Source organism: Rhinatrema bivittatum, chromosome 4 (genome assembly GCF_901001135.1).
Source record: "Rhinatrema bivittatum chromosome 4, aRhiBiv1.1, whole genome shotgun sequence".
NCBI lineage: Eukaryota > Metazoa > Chordata > Amphibia > Gymnophiona > Rhinatrematidae > Rhinatrema > Rhinatrema bivittatum.
The window spans coordinates 260,889,534-260,901,641 of NC_042618.1; the positions used below are offsets into that span (position 1 = coordinate 260,889,534).

General features: G+C 43.0%; 1 protein-coding gene across 7 annotated transcripts in view; it reads right to left on the minus strand.

Moving 5' to 3' along the window:
• ARHGAP8 (Rho GTPase activating protein 8) overlaps positions 1 to 12,108 on the minus strand; it is a 347,233-nt gene that overhangs the window by 310,396 nt on the left and 24,729 nt on the right. For 6 of the 7 annotated variants that reach the window (XM_029600083.1, XM_029600080.1, XM_029600085.1 and 3 more), the window contains exon 2: positions 8,577 to 8,663. The exons of the other annotated variant lie outside the window; for it this stretch is intronic. In XM_029600083.1, the coding sequence (XP_029455943.1) occupies positions 8,577 to 8,634 (58 nt within the window). In that variant the 5' untranslated portion in view covers positions 8,635 to 8,663. The remainder of the gene's footprint in view (positions 1 to 8,576; positions 8,664 to 12,108) is intronic. 7 annotated transcript variants of the gene reach the window in all.

Consider the following 12,108-nt stretch of genomic DNA (forward strand, 5'->3'; position numbering starts at 1 on the left):
TCTGTGGCAAAGTATGCCCGTAATCCAGTTACATGCACACTTTTCCATGGATAATTTTTCCTTTTGCTTGGCTCACAGACTTCACTAAACTAAGACAGGGACAATAATGAACTCGCAATCATATTTTATTTATTTAACTTCTTTTACTATACCGACACTCAAGACCAGGTCTTATCGTACCGGTTTACATTAGAACAAGGGGAAAACCAATTAACGTATAGGTGGAAATGAGAAGTTACATTAAAACAGGGAGAGTAAAAACATGGATGTCGGAAGATAGGACAGAATTAAGTAATCAAACAATAAGTTAACAAAATTACAAACTATAAATTAACATAAAACAATAAATTAGTAATACAGAAACATGGATTATAATCAGCGGAAATATATGCAGTTACCCATTCCAAAATATCTAGGTGTTTGTCTTTGTTTTAATTCAAACCCCCTAATATCATGCTCACATGCAATTACAAACCATCTAACTTTCCTCTGCATAAAAGTATCAGATTTAAAATGTCATGGGATTAGAAAATGATAGCACAATACCTTTAGCAGGTTATGTGCCATTGCAGCATTTGTATTCATTCAGGATTTTGCTTTATTGCATTCTACACTTCATAACTGTTGAAGCTGAACTCTCACATATGAATGACTTCATAAATATGTAACACTGTGCTCAATTAACATCTATGTAATTGGAGAACCATATATTTATTTGAAAATAAAATATTAGTATCACCACTAAATTCCAAGCCCAATTCAAGGACATGAACTATTTTAATAGTTGCTGAGTTGATCACATTGAAATTAACTAATGTAGGAAAAAAACCCACAAAGAAAGTTATAAAGCCATTGCCTTTGAAGAACTGTCAGGAAACCTATCTGGAAATGATTCACTAAATATTTAGGACTGAGTTTTCAAAGCAATTTATGCACATAAAACCCACTCATGTGAATAAATATCTGTTATAAAATAGCTAGGGGTCAGTGTGCATAAACATATATGGGTAAGTAGGCATTTTAGGGGCAGAATTGGAGCTTTCATGTATATTTTCTGATTTTTAAAAGTATGCACATGTTAATCCACTCATGTTATGCCCTCTGAAGAGTAGATGTAACTTTGTGCTAGTTATTCTGTGCGTGCACCAGGCCAATTACCTGAGAATTTTCAATTCTGGGTAAACTGTTTAAATAAACCATATATGCAGACTTTACTCAAATGAGAAGTTATAAAATTAACTTCCCTGGGAGTAATTCTGTAATTGTGTCATATTGACGCAAAGTCCACCCGTAAACTCTAACCCCTTAAGCCCGGTTGCCATTGAAAAATGTGCCTCCCCAAGCCTCCGCCCTTATCCTCCTGGAAACCCTCCCCACTCGCTTACCAGAAATTCTATGTGGGTCTAGTGGGGACAAGAGTGATTCCCATTTGCTCTTTCCCTGCCAACGTATCTCTCAAAATGATGCCAGCTAACCCCATATGCTCCTTTGCCTGTCATTTGAGGAAAGGCAAAAAAGCATGTAGCATCAGCTGACACCATTTGAAAATTTTGGTCCTGGAGGATAAGGATGGGGGGCACTTTTTTCCATGGGGGTGGGCCTTCATAGGGCAAGGTTGAAGGGGGTAACATTTATTTTTTACATTTGAGCACTAGAGAATGTATTGGGGGGAACCACTATAACCCCATGGATTTTAAAACAGGGGTGAAATTTCATTGACCTTACAGGCCCTTTTAAAGAGATTCCTGGGAGCACTGGTTATATGCACGAGCATACCAAAACTTCCAGAGGAAGTTAATTACACCTTTGGAGGTTTAGTTAACTTTCAGGAAATAATGTGGCTTGTGAAATTTACTGCAAGACACATTATACTTTTTACATAATAAGGTTCGGTTTTGTATGTATTTGCATGTGATGCAGGTCATTTTTTTTTTCTACATATTGGGGCAGATTTTTCCCATAACAACACTGCTTTATAAAAATAATGTGCATTATAGGAAAAATTAGTTCTTACCTGATAATTTTTGTTCCTGTAGCTGTAAGGGTACCCTATATAGGACAGAGCCTACACTCTGCAGCCCTTCAGTATAACCATTGTCCAAGCAGAATAAAGATAACCAGTAAAAGATCAAGCAAGTAACAAGAGAACTCTCAAAAAATAAACAATTACAAACATTGAATGAACTCTGTATAAGATCGCTCTTGCATATCCCTCATCATCATAAATAGACGCTTCTGGTGCCTTTAAGGATAATCATAGATAAATTCCAGTGCCTTGGACGAATCCAGAATACCTGTAAGGACAAGAAGAATAAAACTTCGAGCGGCCGAGGACAGATGGGAGGGCGTCTAGACTGATCCATGGTACTACAGGAATGAAAATTATCAGGTAAAAACTAATTTTCCTTTCCCCGTACGTATCTGGATCAGTCCAGACCGTGGTATGTACCAAAGCTTCCCTAGACAGGGTGGGACTGAGATAGTCCCGCTCAAAGCACCTGCCTGCCAAAGGAACCAAACACTGGAGCCTGTACATCAAGGCGGTAATGCCGAGCAAAAGTATGCAGGGACTTCCATGTAGCAGCCCTGCATATTTCCTGCAGAGAGATGGAATGACTCTCCACCCAGGAGGTAGCCTGAGAATGCAAGGAATGAGTCTTAAAGCCCTCAGGAACCGCTCGCCCTTGATAAATATAGGCCAACAAGATCGCCTCCTTCAACCATCGGGCGATCGTAGCCTTTGAAGCTTGCTTGCCCCTGTTTGGGCCACTCCAAAGAACAAAAAGATGATCAGAGACTCTGAAATCATTGGTGACCTAAAGATAATGCATCAAGACGCGTTTTTCATCAAGGCGGCGAAGGTCACCCCCAACCGAACTCGCGATATCCTCAGATGAAAACGCGGGGAGCTCCACCATCTGATTGACATGAAAGGAAGAGACAACATTCGGCAGGAAAGACGGCACAGTCTTGAGAGAGACTCCGGAATCAGAAAAATGCAGAAAGGGCTCCCTACAGGAGAGCGCTTGGATCTCAGACACCCTTCTGGCGGAGCAGATAGAAACTAGAAAAACCGTCTTAAGCGTGAGATCCTTAAGAGAAGACCGGCGGAGAGGTTCAAAGGGAGCCTGGCAAAGGGCCCGAAGAACCAAATTAAGACTCCATGAAGGACAAGTGGAATGAACAGGCGGATTCAAATGCTTGGCGCCCTTGAGGAAACTGACAACATCTGGATGCGACGCAACCGCATAACCATCAATATTGCCCAGGAGGGAGCCGAGAGCGGACACCTGCACCTGAAGCGAACCGAAGGATAGGCCCTTGGTGAGGCCTCTCTGAAGAAAGGAAAGAACCAGGGATACCGGGGCCGCATGTGCCGACACACCCGACTCCGCACATACAGTTTCAAAAACCTTCCATACCCGAACATAGGCGAGCAAAGTAGAGGTCTTGCAGGCGCGCAGTAGAGTGGAGATAACTTCCTCCTTATACCCCTTCCGCCTTAGTCTCCGCCATTCAAAAGCCAGGCCACTAGATGGAAGCGATCCGCCTGGTCGAAAAATATGGGACCTTGACGGAGCAGACGTGGAAGATGCCGAGGCGAAGAGGATCATCCACCACCATGTTTACCAGATCCGCGAACCACGGTCTGTGGGGCCACTCGGGAGCTACAAGAATGACCAGACCCATGTGGAATTCTATTCTTCGGAGAATCTTTCCCACTAGGGGCCAAGGCGGAAACACGTACAGAAGGACATCGTGGGCCAAGGAAGGACTAGTGCATCTACCCCTTCCGAGCAATGCTCCCTCCAACGGCTGAAGAACCTGGGAGCTTTGGCATTGCCCAGGGTCACCATCAGGTCCAGGTGAGGTGAGCCCCACCTACGGACGATCAACTCCATCACTCCATCGGACAACTCCCACTCGCCCGGATCGAGACGCTGGCGACTCAAGAAATCAGCTTGGACATTCTCCTTGCCCGCTATGTGAGAAGCTGCTAGGCATTCCAAGTGGCACTCCGCCCAGGCGAAGAGCTTGCTGGCTTCCAGGGTTACCAGGATAATCCTGGTGCCCCCCTGTCGATTGATGTTGGCCACTGTGGTGGAGTTGTCCGAGAGCACATGCACTGCCTTGCGGCAAATCAACAGGAGAAAGACTGAGAGCCAGAAGGACAACCCGGGCCTCCAGGCGATTGATATGCCAGCAAGACTGGACCGGGGACCAATATCCTTGAGTAGCTTGAGACTGACAGACCGCTCCCCACCTGGAGAGGCTGGCATCCATCGTGACAATGATCCACTGTGGAGTCAGTAGGGAGATTCCTTTCAAAAGGTGCGTTAGTGATAGCCACCAAGATATGTCGAAGATGGTAGAGTCGGAGAGTGGGAGGGCCATATGAAACTGCTCTGACACCGGCTTCCAGCAGGTGTCTGAGCAGTTTCGCATATGCAATGGAGCATATGCAATGGACGCATATGTGCATATGCAATGGACGCATATGCGCAAATGCCCAGGGGACCAGGTTGACAGTGGAAGCCATGGTCCCCAGAACTTGGAGGTAGTCCCATGCTGTAGGAAGTGGCATGGAAAGAAGATTTCGGACTTGGTCCAGCAACTTGAATGCCTGAGGGTCCGGTAGGAACACCTTGCCGACCCGGGTATCGAAACGAGCCCCCAGGAATTCCAGGATCTGGGAAGGCTGTAGATTGCTCTTTGGAAAGTTGACTATCCAACCCAGGGAGGTGAGAAGAGCAAGGACTCTGTCGACTTGCAAAGGTCCTCTGACTTGGCCCGCACGAGCCAATCATCCAGGTAGGGATGGACTAGGACTCCTTCTCGCCGGAGGGCAGCCGCCATCAACACCACCATGACCTTGGTAAAAGTGCACGTTGTGCACAGTGCTGTAGCTAGCCCAAAAGGCAGGGCCCTGAACTGAAAAACGCTGGCCCAAGATGTGGAAGCGAAGAAACTTCTGATGTTCGCGTCGAATTGGGATGTGTAAGTAAGCCTCCATCAGGTCGAGAGAGGCCAGAAACTCTCCTGAGTGAACAGCCACGATTACCGCCCTCAGGGTTTCCATCCAAAAATGGGGTACCTTGAGGGCACGGTTGACTCTCTTGAGGTCCAAGATGAGACGAAGGACCTGTCCTTTTTCGCACCATGAAGTAGATGGAATACTGGCTTGCACCTTGTTCTTCCACCGGGACTGGGACTATAGCCCCAGGCCCTGGAGCCGAGCGAGAGTCTGGCACATGGCGGCCTGCTTCTGGAGACCGCAAGGAGAGACAATGTGCAGATCCGGTAGGTCTCGAGCAAACTCTAAAGCGTAACCTTTGCTTATAATCTCGAGGACCCACTGGTCCGACGTGATTTTGGCCCATTCCTCGAAGAACAGGGATAGACGACCACCTAAGTCTGGAAAGGAGGAATGGGCCAGCCGGATTTCATTGAGAAATGGGTTTGGCTGCGGGATGCTGGGGGGCCCCATCTCAGAAGGCCCGACGGCCCCGAAAGGACTGAGGCCAGGACTGAGATCTGGAGGAAAAACCTCTAAAGGAAGCACCTCGCGCCCGAGCAGAATACCTCCGCTGGCTCTGGAAGCAAGAACGAGTAGGGAAAAAGGCTCTCGACTGCTTAAGGCAGTCCTCAGGCAACTTATGAAGCTTGTTCTCACCCAAGGAGTTAATATGCTGTTCGAGGTCTTCGCCAAAAAGCAACTTACCCTTAAAAGGAAATGTGCCCAATCATGCCTTGGAAGACGAGTCCGCCGACCAGTTGTGCAGCCAGAGGAGGCGTCTGGCCGAGACCGCAGAAACCATTGCCTTCGCCTGGACGCGGAGTAGGTCACAAAGAGCATCCGCCCCATATGCTATCGCGCCCTCCAACCTTTCAGCCTGCTCCGCCTCTGCAGACGGGAGGTCCTGGGTGCTGAGCAATTGTTGAACCCACCTAAGACTTGCCCGCTGCATGAGACTGCTGCAGATTGTCGCTTGAAATCCCAAGCCCAGAAACTCGAAGATTCGCTTGAGATAGAATTTGAGCTTGCGGTCCTGAACATTCTTCAAGGCCGCGGCACCTACCACTGGTATAGTGGTGTGCTTGGTAATTGCCGACACAGAAGAATCCACCGTGGGAGTTTTTGACGCAAATGGCGCCAATCGCCTTTGCGTCTCAAAATGGTGCCGATCACCTTTGCTCTCACTATGTGTGACATAGTGAGGGCAAAGGCGATCGGCGCCATTTTGAGTATTGGCATCGAACGGCCGGCGTGCAGGAGGTCGCTCTCGGACCCCCGCTGGACTTTTGGCAAGTCTTGTGGGGGTCAGGAGGCCCCCCCAAGCTGGCCAAAAGTCCCTGAGGGTCCAACGGGGGTCCCGGAGTGACCTCCTGCACGCCGGCCGTCCGATGCCAGGACTCAAAATGGCGCCAATAGCCTTTGCCCATACTATGTCACAGGGGCTACCGGTGCCATGATGAAACTGGCAAACGAGGGTGTGAGAATGCAGAGATGGCTTCTGGACTCCCTGCTGGACCACCAGGGAGTTTTGGTAAGTCTTGGGGGGGTCAGGAGGGTGGGGGGTTGTAGTTAATTTTAATTTTAGCTGGGACACGAATTTAACTCGCCGTATTAACGCATCGGGGCACCATACTGTTTTGCAGTCTCTAATTTTTTCAGGTATGGAATATTGCAATGCCCTATTCTTAGGCTTATCTGACTCTGCCTTATACCCTTTGCAATTAATTCAGAACTCTGCTGCTCGGCTGCTCGCAGGTACCTCACGCCGAAATCATATAACACCTATCTTACTCTCCTTTCATTGGTTGCCAATTAAATACTGAATTCAATTCAAAGTATTATCAATTATTCATTCTCTTATTTACAATACTTCATCTACCTGGCTATGCACTAATCTCCGTATATACAAACCTTCCAGACATCTCAGATCCCTCTCCAAAAATCTATTAGATGTACCTACTATCAAACTGGCAAAACATGAATTAACTAGAAAAAGGGCTTTTTCAGTAGCAGGCCCTGTTTTATGGAATTCACTCCCAGATTTCCTCCGCCTTACTTCTTCTACACAACAGTTTAAAATATCACTAAAAACCTACTTATTTCAGAAAGCCTGTAGTTTATTCTCTAAAAATTAACATTCACTTATCTCCCACATTGTCACTATCTACCTTCAAACAGACAATATCCATAAGAAATAATACTTTACATTCAATCCAATTTTACTGTTTAAAGTCGTAGGGCATGAATGTTTATTGTGCTATTATTTTAATGTTAGTTTTAAGTTGTCTTATTTTTAGGTTTATTCATTATGTATGTTTGGTTGTAAACCGTTTTGATTAATTCTTTTGAATTGTAAAGGCGGTATATAAACATTTTTAAATAAATAAATAAATAAATAAAATACGGCCGAATGTAACACATTTGCGCCCCGACGAATCCGAATCACGAATGCAACGAAAACTTTTTGGCTGCACATCCCTATTTGGTACTAAGCATCAATGTATTTGAATGGAGGTTCACAGTTTTAAACAGATAGATATCCTTGGAATGTTTTTTTCTTTACATATACTGTTTCTGTCATTAAGGTATAATGATTAGGTACAATGTTGTACTATTAGCACAAGAATGGATTCTTTCTGTAATATTTCTGTTGTCACTCTGTTTCATTACATGCGATTATTTGTTTAATGATGTTTGAGATACACATGTGTACAATATATTGTTTTACTGAAAATGAATAAAAATAATTTTAAAAAAAAGTAGCTATGCACAGAACTCATTTTGAAAATTACCTCCTAAAGGTATAAATAATTTGGAAAAACTACATGCACCTACTATTTGGTGCAATTGTGTAGACATAGTTTTGATGGGATAAATTTCAAAGTAGACTTATGCACGGAAGTGTACTTTGAAATTGGTAATTTAAGAACATATTTGCCATTTATCTTATCTGTGATGTTACAGAATTACCCCATAGTTATTACATGAATATTTCTGAAATTCTGAACTGTAAAAATTTGCATATAAGGTGTAATAAAATTAATATGATTATTATATTGTTAGAGAATTTCATAATAGTATGGAAGTTATATTATTAAATTTAGAGGAAGATATATAGAGGTACAAATTCAGCTACTGTACGGCTCGGCTAGTTAGCTGGATAAACTTATCCAACTAACTCAGGTTGTATATTCAGCAGTGCAGCCACACCGCTTAATATATCCGGCTTTCTTAAAGTTAGCCAGGTAAGTTTATCCAGATAACTTTAGGAGAGGTCTACAGGCCAACCAGAGCTAGCCGGATAAGTTATTAGGCTAACTCAACTCCTCCCAGTTTTGCCCCAGGAATGCCCCTAATTTATCCAGTCAAATTATATCTGGATAAAAAGTTAACCAGCTACAATTTGCCTAATAAGTGCCCAAATCTTATTTAGCCAGATAACTTCTGAGTGATTCGCTAAATGCTTCTGAATATGGACCTCTTAATGTTTTTCCTTTCTACATTTTTATTTTATCATCATATCTGATGATACCATTAGCAATAAAAACATTTTATATACCTATTTCAGCTAGCTGCTCAAAATCAATCTCAGACATGCCTTCTGCAGAGTTTCTCATCTGATGGGCAAGATGTTATATAATCAGCTCTAGAAAGAAAACAGTTAAATAAATATAATTTGACTTTTTCTCCAAGGAAACCATGAAAAACATTCTACTATCTCTACGTTTTTGCTACTGGAACCAAATCATGTTATACATAATGGAAACATTTGAATGCAGTCTACTCATATCAACCCCCACTACCTGTTTCCCATAAGCCAGTTAGCTGTGGGTATTTCAAGCAGTACTGTGCATGATACCTAGTTAACTTGAGGTACTTGCAGATATGACTAACAATCATTTACTACTTGGCAAATAGCGGAGGATGAGCACACCATGTTATTTATCTAGCACTCAGTATCCCCTCATTTGCATATGACATTCCTTCATTTACATGTACAGGTTCACAAATTTTTACATGTTGACACTAACCTCTTTCTAAAACCAATATCCAGTTGTTAGTGGCCAAAAGCTTGCATGTATATGTGTTTCAAAAGTGCCTGAATAGCATGCAATTTGTTTTAGAAACTTCATATGTGCACATATTTTCCAAACATGCCTCCAAGATCCCACTCCCCCCAAATGCCACTTTTCTATGTGGCCAAAAATACAAAAGTATTTTCAGGGGTTATAAATTCACTTACCTAGATATGGCTGACTTAGGGGAGTTAACTCTTAATTTTATTCACATAAATAAGCCCTTTGAAAATGTACTCTTTTCTGCTTTTGTCTGTTATTTTTCAGCTGATAAGGAAATCCACTGTCTTAAGGTTAAGATGCCAAAAGCAGCTTTACATGAAAAGAAGTAATGGAAGAAAGAGGCAACTTTATGGATTTTAGCTTATTGCTCCCTTGGCTGTCATCTAACGATTCCCAGTTACAATACCAATTTGCTGCAGCATCTTATGAAACTGATTCTTACCTCTTGATCACATATTTTTCAGTTCCTAAATAATACCATTAACTTCCTAGCAGCATTCCATAGGAAGCAATATTCTTTATAGAAAAGCTGCTCCATCTCCTATAAGCCAGAAAGCCACCCCAACATATACACAAAATTATTTTCATTTCAAAAAAAATTATATCTTCTTTACCACAACAATCTGCATCCCACTAAATAGAAAGCTAGCACTTAGTGACATTCTATAGGGTTATTTTCTTTGTTTGTTTAATGAAAAAAAAACAAAAAAACCCACAAATATACAGGAGCCTAGTTATGAATAAAATTACAATGATTTTTAAACCAAAGAAAAAGTAGTACAAATTTAAAGGGTTCTACTAAATGGAGTATGGCCCACACTGTCAAAGGACTGTTGGAGCAAAGCATGTATACTATAGAAGAAAAAAGAGAAAGAGAAAACACGATGCAAATATTGTTTTTGTTTTGGTTATGACTTTCTTGTTTTCCCTTTCCTTCCTACTGCCTCTCTGTTCTACCCCCCGCCCAGTTACATTCTCCTTGTTGAAATGTATTTTCCAATCTTTCAGTTATTATGTGAACCGGTATGATGTCCCCACTAATACCGGTATATAAAAGTTTCTAAATAAATTCTAAAATAAATATTCAAATATCTAACAGACTATCAGAAGGTAGCAGGGGGTGGATTGGCCTATCGGGGCTTTGGGAATGTCCCGGTAGGCCGGTTGAAATGGTCACATGATGAAAGACAGCAGTGTGACCTCTACATTTGTTTGCTATGCTGTATCCCCACATGCTGGTGAGCATGGAATGAAGGCACAGAGGAGCCGCTGCCAGAGGCCAGGCCAGAAGGATTGAAGAAGGAGAAGAAAGGCTGTGGACTGGGGCCGGAACCCAGGCCGAAAAAGAAAAGCTACAGCCTCCGGGCCACCACCAGAGCCAGGATTGAAAAAGAAAGTGAAGAGAGGCTGCAGTCACCGCCGAAGTCCAGGCTGGTGGGGCCAAAAAAGAAAATGAACTGAGGCTGCGGCCACCACCGGAGAACAGGTCAACAGGGCCGAAAAAGAAAATGAAGCAAGGATGCAGTCGCTGCTGGAGACCAAGCCAGCGAGGCCAAAAAAGAAAATGAAGTGAGGCTGCTGGCCACCAGCAGAGATCAGGCCAGCAGGGTTGAAAAAGAAAGTGAAGCAATGCTGGCGGTGGCCGAAGAAAGTGAAGAGAAGCGACAGCCGAAAAATTAACATAGGCACAATTGTGTGAGTGACAGGGTGCTTTCGTGCGTGTTGTGCCTGCCTTTGTATGGGTCTGTGTGTGTGTAGTGTGAAAGGGTGCCTTTCTCTGTATGTCTGTGTGTGTGGAGAGAGAGAGAGAGAGAGAATGAGTGAAAGGGTGCCTGCACATATGAGACAGGGTGCCAGCATGTGTGTCTGTGTTTGGCGCCTGTACCTATGTGGGTGCCCGTGTGTGTATGAAAGGGTGCCTGCCTCTGTATGTGTGTGTATGAAAGGGTACCTGCCTTGTACGTGTGTATATGTAAAAGGGTGCCTGCCTCTGTAAGCTCTGGGGTGTGTGTGAAAAAGAGTGTGTGTCTCTCATTATGTGTGTGCGTGAGAGATAGTGCCTACTTGCATACATGTGTGTGTGTGTGTGAGAGATAGTGCCTACTTGCATACATGTGTGTGTGTGTGTGTGTGTGTGTGTGCGTTCGTGTGAGGATGTCAGTGTGGGTGTGAGAGAGGGAGAAAGGAAAAAAAAATTTGTGCATCCATTTTTCTCCAGATAATCCCCAACAGAATGACTGGAAATCCAACTTTCCCAGAAATGGGGAGCTAGGCATTATTATCTATCCATACTAGTTTTAATTATTGACTGTTATTTAATGTGTCACCCAAACACACCAAAAAGTTTCAGAAGAGTACATTTTTAAAAAATGTATGAGTTTTTAATTATTTGATATTCTATTCATCAGCTGTTTATAAATATTTGTTCTTTTTTTCTATCATGTTTTTAATTGTTCTTGGTTTTCTTGTTTGATGTTTTATCAGGTATAGTAATGTTTCTGCTTTTTTGCACACAAGTGTCTGGCTTAGTGCGGTTTCCTGTTTATTTTTTGTCTACATGTTTTTATTTATACTTATGATCTCTTTATTCTGTATTTGGTGAATGTCTGTTTGTGTTCTGTCTGTGACAGACTGAGATGAGGTATACTGTTGGGGTGTAGTCTATGTATAGGGATCTATAGCAGCTTGGTTTGTTCTGTTTTCCTAATAGATGTATGGATGTTTTAGGGCTTGGTGTAATATTTGCAGTGTTGCCTTTTCATAAGCAGGGTTGTTACTGTTTGAGTGCTGTTATAGTATGGGAGGTTTCCTATACTGTAATTTAGTTTACTCAGTTTTCTGAGGGCCAAGCCCACATTCAACATGTGTTACAATACACTTAATACCATGACTTCCAAATATCTTTTACTTTTTTGCAGGGTTTCTTAGTTGGCACCACAGCAATTCATGCAAATATAGAGTCGAGATTCAAATGCTACTTAGCCAGATAAAGTAGAGTTGCTTACCTGTAAA